At 38.2% G+C, this 14,240-nt stretch overlaps 2 protein-coding genes across 3 annotated transcripts; one reads left to right on the top strand and one right to left on the bottom strand.

Annotated features, from left to right (window-relative positions):
• Window positions 1-1,093: 1,093 nt before the first annotated feature.
• On the bottom strand, window positions 1,094-5,128 carry LOC131332315 (V-type proton ATPase subunit E-like). Its single transcript, XM_058366467.1, has 6 exons — window positions 4,813-5,128; window positions 4,490-4,590; window positions 2,957-3,113; window positions 2,119-2,315; window positions 1,829-1,928; window positions 1,094-1,421 (listed from the first exon to the last, which is right to left on the bottom strand). The coding sequence occupies exons 1-6, from the start codon at window positions 4,912-4,914 to the stop codon at window positions 1,386-1,388; spliced, it is 693 nt and encodes a 230-aa protein (XP_058222450.1). The 5' UTR covers window positions 4,915-5,128; the 3' UTR covers window positions 1,094-1,385.
• A 3,635-nt stretch (window positions 5,129-8,763) lies between these two features.
• LOC131334149 (common plant regulatory factor 1-like) lies at window positions 8,764-13,950 on the top strand. Of its 2 annotated transcripts, XM_058369034.1 has the most exons (11): window positions 8,764-9,571; window positions 10,166-10,198; window positions 10,332-10,430; window positions 10,536-10,616; window positions 11,402-11,553; window positions 11,771-11,816; window positions 12,365-12,407; window positions 12,712-12,905; window positions 13,246-13,323; window positions 13,431-13,556; window positions 13,801-13,950. In XM_058369034.1, the coding sequence occupies exons 3-11, from the start codon at window positions 10,386-10,388 to the stop codon at window positions 13,903-13,905; spliced, it is 870 nt and encodes a 289-aa protein (XP_058225017.1). In that variant the 5' UTR covers window positions 8,764-9,571; window positions 10,166-10,198; window positions 10,332-10,385; the 3' UTR covers window positions 13,906-13,950. The 2 variants fall into 2 exon arrangements, with proteins under 2 accessions (XP_058225017.1, XP_058225015.1); XM_058369032.1 differs by lacking the exon at window positions 8,764-9,571 and having other exon boundaries at window positions 9,620-10,198.
• Window positions 13,951-14,240: the final 290 nt, after the last annotated feature.

Here is a 14,240-nt window from a genome sequence, read left to right as displayed (position 1 = left end):
TGTTCTTCATCTTCTTTTCTCATGTTCTTCTCTTCTCTTCATCCTGTTCTTCATCATTCTCCTGTTCTTTGTTGTTGTGGCATCTGGGTTTACAAAACTCAGTTTTTCGATGTGTCTGGTCCGAATAGAATAAAGTAAGTAATTTCGGTAGTTAACCATTGTAAAATATTACCATACTTGACAATTAGTTACCGAAATTGAGATACATTTTCAGCATCCAATTATCGAAATATATGTTTCTTGTTTTTGTTGTATGCATTTCCAACATGTAGTTACCGAAATATAATCTTGTTTTCAACAGCTATTTAACGAAATGTATGTATGATTTTCGTATACAGTAGTTCGGCAGTTGTTTACCAGAGGTTGAACATATTTTCGACATGTAGTTATCGAAATATAATATTGTTTTCCACAACCATTTACCGAAATGTTATGTATGATTTTCGTATATATAGTTCGACAATTGGTTACCGAATTTTGTACATATTTTCAACATGTTATTACCGAAAGTGATTTAATTGTTGTTATTGTATATATACATACATACATAAATACATGTATGTATATACTCAGAGAGAGAGAGAGAGAGAGAGAGAGAGAGAGAGAGACTGACGAACAGAGAGAGAGAGAGAACGACACCTTGAAGAGAGGCGGTGTTGCGGCGGTGGTGTTCTGGTAGGAGTGGCAGTGGTGCGGTGGTGGCTATGGAGGTGGAGGTGATGGTGGAGGTGGCGATTATGGAGGTGGAGGTGGTGGGTAGGGTGGGAGTTAAAGGGTAATTTTTGAGAAAAGAAGGGTATAATGAGAAGATAAGGTACATTTAATGGGTTATATGGAGAAATTTTTTTAAAAAAAAATATTGGAAATGGGCTATATGAAATAGTGGGCTAAAAGAGAAAATCCCAATCCTTTCCATCAAGTTCTAAGAGAATACACAAACACAGATTTACTAGCTCACTGCCACAATGGAGACAGTGTCATGACGCCTGATAGTGCACACACACCACAGATATATCAGCAAAAACTTCAACTGCATTTTGGAAGAACAGTAATGTATCAGGTTTGTCAGAGGAGTAGTTTGATACTCGGTAGCTCAACAAAGCATAGTCCATCCAGCTCCGACTTTTATTCAAAACAAATAACTGCCTAAGCAGGCAACAAATATAGGGACCATACAAGTGTCTTTGATATGCCCCGGCAAAATGAAAAACAAAGCTACCAACGGTTTCTTTGAGATGAGCAAATAGAGATTTTGGGAACAGGAAACTGAAAATACAAAACAAGCCACCTGATAACATAGGCGACAGCCCAACAACCAATGTATAATCCGACCTTGACAACTTAGTGAAACCATATAGACGATAGGTACAAAGTACTCCAACCCCTCATGCAACAACTTGTCCAAAGAGCAGCTTGCGGATCTGCAATAAGAAGATACATCCATCAAAATCATGGTCAAGCATTGAAGAAAAGGAACGAGGCCAATGTCCTCATGGGGCATCATTGAAAGCAATAGATATCAGGCTACTACATTTGCACTGAAAGCACCATGCACAAAGAGGCAACTAACTCACAGATGCCCAACTCTGGCTCAATCTCAACATCTAGACCATCCATTTGGAAAGTAGATAAAATGAGACAATCTCAATGACACCATAGACAAAAGTAGCACAAAAACATGCACATAGAAAACGTAAAAATTAACAGCTAGTGAAACAGTTGAGGATGAGAACAATGCACATGTGGAACACTGTTACACAATAGAAGGAGAAGAAAATGGGGTGGGGCTTCGAAGAGGACCAAATCACCAAGTTAGAAAGTGACTTACCTCTGGAAGTTTTTTGCGGAATACAACATCCAACCTAGCATCCAGGGTGTTCTCGAATACAATTTTCCCATCTCGGGAAGCCAGTACTACACCTCCAGAGCTGAAAAAGAAAAAAGAAAAAAGAGACGAGAGAGATTTTCACCGTTGTTCTTGCAATAAGAAGTTAATTGTTTGAGCAGCAAAAATTTAATAGGAGCAAGAATTTGGTCACTGCTGTTCAGCAAATGTAGCAAAGATAAAGACGCAGGTTGAGTAATTAAGATTTGCTTATAACTGAAACATGGAATTACCAGAAGGGACCATGGGCATTGTGATGGGACGGAGCAGGTGGAAGGAAGACGGTTTTGTCAACTAATATCTCAGGTGCATGAACATTTGCTTTCTCAGCATATTCATTCTTTGCTGAGTTCAGAATATTCTCCACCATATCTAGGTCCTCTTTCCGACAACGCAATAAGACAGCAGGTTCTTTGAGTCTGAGCAAACTCTGCAACATGTGTAGTTACAATGATTCATAATCATGAAAATTACGTCCTATTTACATTGCATGCCAAAAGCAATGTCAGTAAAAAAAATTCAAAGACAGTCATGAAGGCATATTTCGAGTCTTCGACAACCCAACGAAATTAGGTCAAACCATGTTTTTCCGACATGTCTGTAGAGACGAAGAAACAAAACATCTCGTTAAAGCCAAACATAATTTGATCGTAACAAATGGAATTGGAACTAGGACTGTAGTTAGAGGTGATTATTTTATGAACTCAGAACCCCAAACATAAATCTTTAAGAAGTGGGAGAAGGTAGTTTTTTTTTTTTTTGTACACCTACAAATCTACAACTCTTTCATCTTTCATTTCCTTTTCTCTGAAATATCGGCTGGAGCAATACAGAATATCTAAATTTTTAACCTGATTACGAATCCTTTGATCAAACTTTTCCTGCAAGACGATATATGGATGCACAGATAGAAATATTGACCCGGTTTTCGATTATTTATGGTTAGCAAAAAACAAGCACCATAATTTAAAATTTGACAGTAAGTTAACCATTACCTTCAAGTACATTCCAATATACAAAGAGAAAACAAACATATGTATGACATCAACGAATTGAGTCCATTTTTGCTACCTGAACTACGAGATCTTTCAGAAGCTTCCTATACACATTATGCTCACTGCTCACTTTCAAGAGCTGCTTTGCAGCAGCCTCTTTCATGGAGTTGACCACATCATCCTGAGCTTGAAGAACTTTGATACGTGATGCGTTGAGCTGCATAGAGTACTCACTACAACACAAAAGTATATACACAGTTTTCACTTTCAAATGCTTCACTGTATAATAAACACGAGAAGAAAACAATAACGATAACAGTAACTATTACTCGCAATTTTCCTTGAAACATTTCATTGGCCTACCACATACTAAACAAGCAGAGCCCAACATGAGTCATTTTCATGGCAATCCTAATAGGAACTTGATATCAGCAATTTTGTAACAAGTAAGAGCATCTCTGGCGCTTATTCAAATTTGAGTAAAAGCTTCATTTGGTATGCAACATTCCAATCGACAAACCCAAATCTAGCCCAAATTTCAGTAAAAGCTTCATTAATGGCATAGTTGTAACTTGTGAAGAGCAAAAGAAGCCTTCAAAGTTTGAGTCTCCCTTTATTTGCTTAAAAGTTTAACAAAAACTCATTTTTGTATGAGTTTGAGTCAAGGACTAGACTCAGTTCTTTTACTCAGAATTTTGTTCTAAGTCAATAGAAACAGTCAGGGCTGGAGATGCTCCAAGGAACAAAATATCAAAGTCACAAAAAGTAAGTGCCACTTACTAACAAGATCAATTTGCATAAGCTTTTCCTCCCCGAGTTCTCAAAAACAAAGTGATTACGGTTGTGTGCGTGCGTGTCTGTGTGCACGTGTTAACAACCTATCGGGCTTCGGCTTCCTTAAAATGATATAGAGAATATCTTCAGAAGAAGATGATTAACCTACGGACCAAAATTTTCATAAAACTTGAGAGTAATCTAAGAGGGAATTCAGGTCCGAAGGACACTTACTGACAGAGTGAACAAGCAAATGAGTATCAGGTTCGCAAGGAAAGCTAGGAAACTATCTCAACAAATCAACTACAACAGGGACCCTTACAACAGAGACCCCCTTACCAGTTACCACAGTTTACTAGTAGAAAAGGATTAGCCAATACGGAGCCATTCTCCTAAATTATTTTGTCTATAACTTTTTTCGGTATTTTTTTCACTTTTCGTAACTTTTTCTTGAGCTTTTCTTCGTAATTTTTGGGATTAATCCTTCGCCTCGACGAGAGAAATCAGAAAAGTATAAAAATGGGGGCCGATGTTGAAAAAAGTTCATTTAAGACAATACTTTAGACAAAAAGACAGATGTTAATTTTTTTCATCTTTAGTGATCTATTTTTGCTTTTGGTCATAATTTTGTACTCCCCTCAACAAGATGGATAATTAATTCAAAAAAAATTGATGCGAATCGAACAAAAATTCAGAAAAGACATAGCAGAACACACAAAACGAACTAGTCAAAAAAGTTAAGGAGAATGGAGCCGTACATGCACGCAGATACAGATACATACAGAATCACAGATATAGACATAGACGTGAAAAGTAAGCAGATCAAACAGATTACATTTTCCTCCGAACTTCTACTTGCTTCTCTTTCCGCTCGTACTCTTGCCTGATCTTCTTTTTCTCTGCTTCTACCAATTGCAACTTCTCGATGTTGAATTCCTGTCACAACGTAGCATTTTTTCACGTATCCAATCTATACACATCTAGGTCAACAACAACCTAACATATGCCATTGTGGAAAAACTGAAAACAGTACATTCAATTGAAGATACGCACGACACATGTACAGCAAATCCAAACGAATTTACTGAGATCTGTCACAAATTACTTGTTTAAGGAGAATTTAGCGAAAGATTGAGTTGGAGAAAAAAGGAGACGTACTTCTTCGGCGGAAACAGAGATCTCGTTGGCCTTCTCTTCCGCTTCTTGGCGGATGAATCTGACCATCTGCTGGATCTGCTTGGAGACATCCGCGTCGTTCATCTTCGGATCTAGGGTTAGGGCACTGATCGGAAAACCGGCGGTGGTGATAATCGGAGGGGCTTTTCGTTCGGAAGAGTGATCCTCTTCTTCGATCGTAATTGAGAAGAGGACGAGATAATTGCAGCTTATAAACGTTTGATAGAGCGCTCACGGGAAATTATTTGTTGGGATTTGTAAAGTTCTGAAATTGCTAATAGGCCCCCAACTTTTGTCATGGATATTATTTGGTGCATTCTCGGTGGGGGAATCCGATATCGGTACGGCTGTTTAAGGATTCGTGGAGCGTTCTACGAATTTTGAAACAATCCTTATAGTTATCGAATTGTGCTAATTTTTTTCAGAAATTTAAAAAAAAAATTTGCAATTTAAATCATAATTGTGAGACCCATAATGGAGCCCCCAAAATAAAAAGTTATTAATTTTTTATTCATTTAATGGGCACTAAATATGACAAAAAATAATGAAGTTTCTTGCATAACGTCCACGTTTTTTGGGACACACATGCTGACCTTTGAGGTTGCTGACCTTTGACCTCAAAGATCAGCAGGATCTCCCGTTTGAGAAGAAAAAAAAAGTAAAAAGAAGACATGAAAAGTAACGGAGTAATAATTACTCCTATAAAAGAGTGTTAAGGCCCCGTTCCAAAACGATAAACAAATACTTATTTTTTTAAAAAATAATTTTAAATTCAAAAATTATGTGCTTACACAAATAATTTTTCTATCACTATAGATTTTGTTTGATAGATCTTATTGAGATTTTTAATACGGTGCAAAAAAATTTTAAAAATTATTTTTCATTTACGTTATTTTTGAATTTAAAAATGTGAAATAAATACCTACTCCCTCCGTCCCGTAATGTTTGGCACTTTTGGGAATTCCCACTTTTAAGAGAAAATTTTTGATGTACAATTGATGAGTTAACTTTCCAATTTTACCCTTATGTAATTTCAACACTATTTGAAAATTTTCAAATTTGGGCCGGATACCAAAAAGTTTTGGCGCTAGTTGTGGCTTCCAAATTGAATAGTGTACTTGTACTTTGTTTTTTTGAATTTTGAATAGATTGTTATTTAGAGTGCAAAAGAAAAAGGGTAAAATGGGAAGTTCACCTAATTTTGCTATTGACTTTTCAAACTAGCCAAATATTATGGGACAACGAAAAGCACAAAAATGTCAAACATTGCAGGACGGAGGGAGTATTTTTTAAGAAGGTGTTCTGGAACGGAGCCTCAGAAAGCTTGTTCCTTTGATTAGAAAAAGAAAAAGAAAAGTTGAACGAAATAGAAAATGGAAGAAAAATGAGGAAAGTTAATTTTCAGTTCCATTTATCTGTAGTGTATTTTCTACTACTCCTTCCAAAATATCAAATAGTAGTTTCCAATGAAGTTGGGTGAGGCTTATTTTGGCAAAATAAGTCAAAGTTGATTTTTTTTTGTCTTTCATTCATTTTTTTTATATTTGTTAATTTTGCATCAATTTTTTTGAATTATTAATTTGCCTTAGTATGAAAAATTGAAAAAGTAAAAAATTACAATCGTGAAGACAAAATAAGCCAATAGACAGATTTTTTTGGCTTATTTGTTTTCATTCAAAATATTAGTATGAGTTTCGATCATAATTTTTTAATTTTTCTTATCGAGATAAATCCATAATCTAAATAAATTTAATACAAAACTAAAAAACGAGAAAAAAAGTATGGAATAAAAAACACTGCTAGTAGTAGTATTTTCGAAAGAGAATAGATTTTATCCACCACCGGTGTAAAGTCCCACTTTTCTACCGTTGTCCATTATAGGCCCCACCGAGTGTCTATTCTTGTGATCTGAACCGTTCCTATTTTAAGACCCGCAGTATTGTATTGTTATACAAAAAATTAGCTTGATTGGAAGTCGATAGATATATCAAAATTTGAATTTTAGTTTATAAATTGGACGATTTGATTTCTATTAATAATAATAAAAATAAACTATTCATTTTACAAAGCAAAATTCAATTTTGACACTCCTAACGATGTTCGATCAATTTTTTTTAAAATTAATACACTACTATGTGAGTTTTACGAGATAAACTATTCAAATTAACAATAAAGACATGATAAATCAAAAAAGTGGTAGTAAAAAAGCAGAAAGTCTGAGAATCCCGACCGGGGATTCCCGACGCCGCGCCAGGCCCATTCCGGCTACCGGACGGTTGATCGGAACCGACCAAAAATTCTAAAAAAAACCGAGTGGGTCAACGCGAGAATCAACGGCATCCGATGTGTGTAGGTTGCCGATCCAAACACTCCATTTTTTTGTCTACAATGTATAAAAAAAATAAAGTGTTTGGTTTGGTCACCTACACACATCGGATGCCGTTGATTCTCGCAAGAACCCACTTGGTTTTTTTTTTTTAGAATTTTTGGTCGGCTCCAATCAAGCGTCCGGTGGCCGGAATGGGCCCAGTGCGGCGTCGGAAATTCGGTCGGGAACTGTAGTCTTGCTCGTAAAAAAGTGAGATTTTCCAGACCGGGAGACCCTGCCAAGCAGGGGTGCTTGGCAGGGGTGCCGAGTGCATTTCGGTCGTCCAAAAATGTTTTGGATAGTCCAGATGCAAAGGTACCGAATGGATTTAAAAAAAAAAAAAGGAAAAGGAAAAGATGTTTTGATTTGGGCAGTCGATTTTTAGATGAACAGCCGGATTGACCGCTTGGCACCCGCTCTGCAGAGGTGCCGCTCGACAGGGTCCCCGGGTCCGAGATTTTCCACGTGCGGAAAGAATTTAATCCCTTCTCGAAAAAAGCCAAGAAGGCACGAATAGACTGCCAAACTCACCCGCTCTCTCCTCCGTATAAATTGGGTCAACAAAAACCAAACACGACTCTGGCGCCTCTTCGTTCTTTCTCTCTGTCGTCAAACTGGCTGGCTCGCGCGCGTTTTTGGAAAAGCGAGAGCTTCCCTTTCCTGTGAATGTGATTGCTGGAAACCCGAATAGGCAATGCCGAAAACGACGAGAAGCTAGGTATAGGGTTTCGCGCGACTAATGGCTCTTCTTCTTTTTCGTTTCTTCTTCTTCTTCTTCCCCTGAGTTTTACAGCACACTTGTGTCTTTCGTTTCAGAGGAAGAAAACTTTTGGATTCTATACAGGTATACGTTTTTAGTTCACGTTTCGATTACATTACATAACTCTGTAAGAAGAATTGCGGACGAGGAAGTGGGGGTTTATAATTTCCACAATTTGATCCCAAGCTGTCAAGGTGTGATGTTACATAATGAGTCAGCACACAGGACTTCCGTTTTGCACACAATCTTTTAGATTACTCTACTATCGGCGCGAGGAAATACATTCTTTTAGAATAGGATGACTAGTCTATTGTGGAACAATAAGTTTAATTGTCTCTAGAACTCGCTCGGGTGGTTGTATGTTGCTTGGCTGCTCCGTATTTAGTAATGGGGATTCAGAACTGCATATTCTGTATCTCCTTACTCCTTAGAAAATTAAATAGAATTAGATCTAAAGATAACCGTTTTGGTACTTGAGTTCTTAGGTTTGAAGCTTTCAGCAAGATTTATTTTTTCCCCCTCAGTTACATGTTGGCTTCTCTCAAATCGGGAGGGGTCCTCTTAAGTTCAGAATCTTGTCATTTTATTGACTTTGATCTCATTGTCACTCTGATCACTAACTGAAAATCTGCAGAAATGATAATCCCCTGCTCTGTTAGCTTAGCTCCTAATCCACACCCAGAAAAGAAAAATCGTAATCAACCTTCCTTAAACAACCAACTTATGCCCCTAAGTTGAATACCAATGTCTTGGTACTGCATGGTTTTCGGATGTGTCTCTCCCTCTCTCTCCTTGTGTGACACATAGTGTTGCTCCCCGCAAGCACTCTTAGAATTGGCACGGGTGTGACAATGAATCCTGCAAGGACAAAACAAACGCTGCCATAACAGCAATAAAGCTAGTAGATGCGTGTATGGCACATGCATGCAAATCTTCATGGTGTGCATACCTGCCAGTTCCGTTTATTAATGTTTTAACCGTTTTCTATCCTGGATCATTTTCTTCGTTTGTCTATTCTAATTTGTTTGTCTTTTTGGCAGTTTCCAGTTCCCTTGTGTAATGTATCTTCTAGATATCATGTTTTTAATGTTGGTCCAGGAGGGTTAATTGTATTGTTTCTTATGGAAAAAGATAAATGCAAGTAAAGGAGAAGTGAAGTACCTAATTTTGGAGATTCTTCATCAGCTCCACACTTCTACTGTTCTACAGAAGTTCTCTATTCTTCTTTGGAAGTTGGAACTCAAACATGAAGAAGTAGTGAATGCATAGATACTCCAAAACCTGAAAAAGCATCTCCATCTAAACAGTTCAGGTGTTCCTGATATGTTTTTGTCGTTGTAGTATATGAACCCCGTTCTCAATTGCAAAAGAAATATTTTTCACCATCTTCCCAAATATAGTACACAAACTGCAATCATAATAAGGAAATTGTACAACTTATTGGAAAAATTTGTCCAACATTCGTACTACATGTGTGCAAATGAGTGATAGTTCTATTGCATTGTTCCTCTGGCTGGTTAACTCTGGGTTTTAGGATCTGAAATTGGTCTATCTGTTGGCATTGGCAGGAACAAACAAACATCCATCTGTATCCCTACTGGGCAGCTAGCCAGGTTATTCTCGTTAGAACCATCCAAAATTAGACATACATGAAACCTATGATGCACGGACACGGACACGGACACCGGGACACGGGAATTCTAAAAAAATGGAGACACGGACACGGCGGGGGACACGCCACGTGTATATTTATTTATATATATAAATAAATAAATAATTATAGTTTAACACCCATAAATTTAAAAAAAATTATAATTTGGCCCCAAATTTTTAAAAAAATTACAGTTTGACCCCCAATTTTTTCAAAAATTACAGTTTGGCCCCCAATTTTTTTTTAAAAATTGCAGTTTGGCCCCTGCCGTGTCCCCATCGGTGTCCCCGCCGTGTCCCCAGTGGTGTCCCGCCGTGTCCCCCTTAAAATTTAATATTAAAATATGGGACACACCACGTGGCGTGTCCCGTACGTATCTCCGAGGTGTCCCGCCATGTCCTGACACTACGATTCTTCGACGTCTAGAGGTGTCAGTGCTTCATAGCATAAAAAAAACGTGTCTACAAATGAAGTGATGGTTCTGTTGCATTGTTCCTCTGGCTGGTTAACTCTTGGTTTTAGGATCTGAAAATGGTTTATCCATTTGCATTGGCAGGAACAATCAAACATTCATCTCTATCCCAACTGGGTAAGTAGCCAGGTTATTCTCTTTAGGAACCATCTTCCTATATTGCACGGCAACCAAGTCCTTTGGACCTTTCTGATGTTTAGATTATGTTAACTGTGTAGAGATACTTTTTGACCATCTGATTTGCTTTCAGTCTTATTACGCGCCTGAGGTCCCCATACCACCATCATATCTGAACTCTGCAATCATGGCTGGTCATGCTCCTCATCATGATCCATGGGCCCAACCCCAGGTACTCTGCTTAGTTTTGTTCTATGGTAACTTTGTAGTTTCTTCCTATGGAAATTCTATGTGCCTGATTAGCAGCCGTGTTCGAATATATGATGAACCCCTGCAGCCTGTGATGACACCCTATGAGGTGCCTTACTCAACGATCTACTCTCCTGGAGTTTATTATGCTCATCCTGCTGTTCCTCTTGTAAGTCATGGTTTCCCACTATGAAGTTTCGTAATGTAGATTGTTTATTAGAAAGAGTTTGAGAGTATCTTCTCTACATCAGAGAAACAAGGAACTTACAAATTTCAACTTCTTGATTTCATCTAATGGCTTCAACATAATGTTCTACTATTATTGGAAGTCTGCTTGTTTCAAAATGTAAGCGAGGAGACACCTACAGTACTGCACCCCATCCCTTTTCTCTGACTGAGATGCAATACAATTCTTTCGGTCAGATTCATCCTTTGAAAATGCATGTCCTGTTCCAGATTTATCACTTTTGCTTTTAATCCATGTTTGGTACATTCCCTATATCTCCTATGGAATGTTATTACTCCACCATACACCGTCTCTTGAGTTGAAATCTGCCCAACCTCTGTTTGTTGTTGATGTCGAGCGGTAGGATAATTGCATTCAAAGAGTTCAATAAGAGACACTACATCATTTGAGGTCTGCAACAACTAAATCAAGCAAGATACAAAACAATCAAGAAATAGCTCCATACGGGGAAGAAATAAACTTAGAGGAAAGACCCCTATACAAGAGAATTACTGATCATTTCTTGCCTTTGGCAACATTTGACCCCTTGACCTCTTAGTAGAGATAGAAGGGTGGCCAACTAAGCTACCTCTATTTGGTTTGCCCAATCTTTTCCTTGCTTATGACTTGTGAGAGTGATGATTTATGAATCTTTTGGGCTAGGATGATTCACTAAAAGCTGCCGTTTGCATAACAATTAAAGTCTTATCACGGTGACTGTCATGCAGACTACTCCTGTGAGTACGCAACTGTTTTTATCAGAGAGCATGGATGAAGGCATAACAAAGATGTTGGATAGATTGGATAGAGTTGATATGCAAATAGTTGATGGCACTCATGAGGTTGATGGTGAAGGTTCAATCAATGGGGCATCACGGAGGTCTGTTAACCTTTTTTTTTTTTTTGGTAAGCACTTAGATTCTTCCTGGGAGCAAACTAGGTAAGGATGATAAGTTAGCTTTGAGTGCTCTTCGTGTGTGCATTGAAGCCATGCTCTATTTTATGTTGTAACTTAGTATATTGGTTACATGAATACAATTTCAGTTATTGCTCTATTGGTTGTAACCAATACTGCTGGATCTAATGACCATGAGCAGTGCAGAAGGTGATGCTCCTAGTAGCAGAAGTGATAGTCACACAAGTGTAAGGGTTATATCTTGTCTGTTAATATTTTTTTGGTCCTTAAACTTCACTGGATAGGAGGGAGGAGAACTGCTAAACTAAAGCTTCGATGTTAAATGACAAGTAGCACCAGCTGAACCAAGCCAACAGACTGGAAGACCACATGCTTTCCTCCCTTAATGGAGACATATTCTTTCTTTGGAAGGAAAGGGGAAGTAAAAGTGGAGAGGGAGAAAATTCCCTCCTGGCCTTCCATTTTCAATATATCAAAAAGTAATAAAGGGAAAGCAAAGGATAAGACTTTTCCTTTTTTCATTTTCCCCTTCCAACATCACCTTCACATCAACATGCAATGGTGGAAAACAAACAAAATGATGTCCCCAGCTTACCCCTTCCTTTCTCTTCTCACTCAACTCGGTAAATGGAGGAAAGACAGTAATCCAATGTCCCTTGCATTTTCCAACCCTCCACCATGCAACTTCCTTGCAGTTTTATCCCTCCTATCAAATGAGGCTTCCACATGTGTTGTAGCATTGTGAGGAAATAATATTTTCTAATTTTGATCACAGCAAAGTCAGGGGGAGAGCACTTCAATGGGAAAGCAAAACGCTGGTATGATCAAGTCCTAGTTGGAAATTATCCTGAGAATAATATGGATTGCGTTTAATGCAGATATTGCCTTTTATTGCCAGTCTTCTGGAATAGATAAATTTAGCTTATGTTCCCTTTACGTGAGTGTGGGCAGTCTGGCACATGAAAGGGCTTTTTTTTCCCCTTTCAAATAAGATAATGATGAAGCAGGCTGTGTTTACTCTCCAAGATAGTTAAGAAACTGTCTTATTGTATTTCGAAACATTTTTTTATTTTATAAGATGTATTTCGAAACTTGTTATTTGATATAGTGTTTCTTAAACAGACCGCGATGTTGAAGTCAATACCCAAGCCAACTCTACAGCCGAAGGGGATGCCAACGTGGCTTCCATAGACTTAACAGGGATTACTGTGGCTCCTGAAAAACCGGTGGACACTTCAAATAGAAAATCAGAGACTGGCATGACTCAGTCTGCTTCTTTCGCTGTTGCAGGGTTGCCTTTGAAAGCATCTTTACAAGTAGGATAAGGGTTTCCCTTCATCTGTGATTGGTGCTGCTTTTCATGATTTGTAGTTTTTCTAATGTACTTCCGGTTACCTTTGCTTCAAATTATTATACGCTGCATGAACTGCATAACTGGCAGGCAAAGCGAAAATTTTGAGTTGACACATTGCCAGTATTAGGACATTGCTAAGCAGTGCCTTTTTTAAATCCTCTGTCTTGCTGAACTTCTGAAAAATTATTGGAGTAATTCAATGTGAGTCCAAACATTTCCGCACAGAGGACAGTTCGTAGAAAGCAGTAACGATGGAGTACTATTTTCATACTGTTGTTTGCTTTGTGCATCTGCTTCTTCAGGAGCAGAAGCAGCTGAAGCGAGAGAAGAGGAAACAGGCTAACAGAGAATCTGCTTGTAGGTCTAGGTTAAAGAAGCAGGCACGTTGAGTTGCTATTTTTTCTATTCTTTCAGTAGAATTCACCTTTTTAACTCGGCTTCGAGTGACTTTATTATTCCATTAATCTGTTTTTTCCCCTGCTTCCAGGCTGAAGTTGATGAACTGATGAAGAGATATGAAACTGTGAAAGTGGAAAACACAGCCCTTAAATCTGAAATAAATCAATCGACAGAAGAAGTAGAGAAACTGAAGGATGAAAATTGTGCATTGATGGTACTTCTTATCTCCGTAGAATTCTCTTTCTTTTTTGTAGGCTTATATTTGCTTCACTTTCTTTTCTTTTTTCCCTCTCTGAAACGCAACAAAACATTTAACTTCCTGTCGTGACCTGCTTACCCCAAGGAGGATGGCTTTTTGTGTCTGATAATTTTGTCGGGTCGGATTAGTTGTTTATGTAGGGCTGTAATAGAATGATGTTTCATCTTTCCCTGGATCTTATGTCAGTTTAATCTTGCAGGAGAAGTTGAATGGCACAGAGGTTACCCATCCTAGAGAAATGGTTTTAGATGAGACCAGACCAGACTCATCAACTCAACCTAATTGTAGGATGGGTTCATGGTAAACAACTTGGTCTCTTTTGTCATAGGAATCAATTGAAGAGAATGTGAGACCCTTGCAACTAATGATTCAGCGATGAAGTTGCACAGACTTGAATCAAGGGTGGATTCTGTTGCCACAAGCTGATAATCTGATCTGCAAGTATACATTTTCTTCACTTCTGTAGCTTTTGTCAAATAGCCGAAACCTTAGTTGCATGAAGTGGGAGCGGAAGCCGGTGCGGGAGTGGGGGAGCGAGGGAATATAGAAGCTCCCAAGGTTGGGAGCGTGAGAGTAGCATGTACATATATTATAAAAATAATGTAGGATAGAGTATTCACTTTGAAAGTACAATCATTT

Source organism: Rhododendron vialii, chromosome 7a (assembly GCF_030253575.1).
Source record: "Rhododendron vialii isolate Sample 1 chromosome 7a, ASM3025357v1".
Taxonomy (NCBI): domain Eukaryota; kingdom Viridiplantae; phylum Streptophyta; class Magnoliopsida; order Ericales; family Ericaceae; genus Rhododendron; species Rhododendron vialii.
The sequence above is the reverse complement of the archived record's forward strand: the minus strand, read 5'-3'. Positions and strand labels throughout refer to the sequence as shown.

Bases quoted from the DNA above. Each gene is read 5' to 3' on its own strand.
- LOC131332315 (XM_058366467.1), bottom strand. From the start codon at position 4,914: ATGAACGACGCGGATGTCTCCAAGCAGATCCAGCAGATGGTCAGATTC. The intron at 4,591-4,812 runs GTACGTCTCCTT...ACGTTGTGACAG, and splicing joins TCTCTGTTTCCGCCGAAGAA to GAATTCAACATCGAGAAGTT. The intron at 1,422-1,828 runs GTAAGTCACTTT...TTCTTATTGCAG, and splicing joins TCCGCAAAAAACTTCCAGAG to ATCCGCAAGCTGCTCTTTGG.
- LOC131334149 (XM_058369034.1), top strand. From the start codon at position 10,386: ATGGCTGGTCATGCTCCTCATCATGATCCATGGGCCCAACCCCAG. The intron at 11,817-12,364 runs GTAAGGGTTATA...TTTTGATCACAG, and splicing joins GAAGTGATAGTCACACAAGT to CAAAGTCAGGGGGAGAGCAC. The intron at 12,408-12,711 runs GTATGATCAAGT...TTTCTTAAACAG, and splicing joins AATGGGAAAGCAAAACGCTG to ACCGCGATGTTGAAGTCAAT.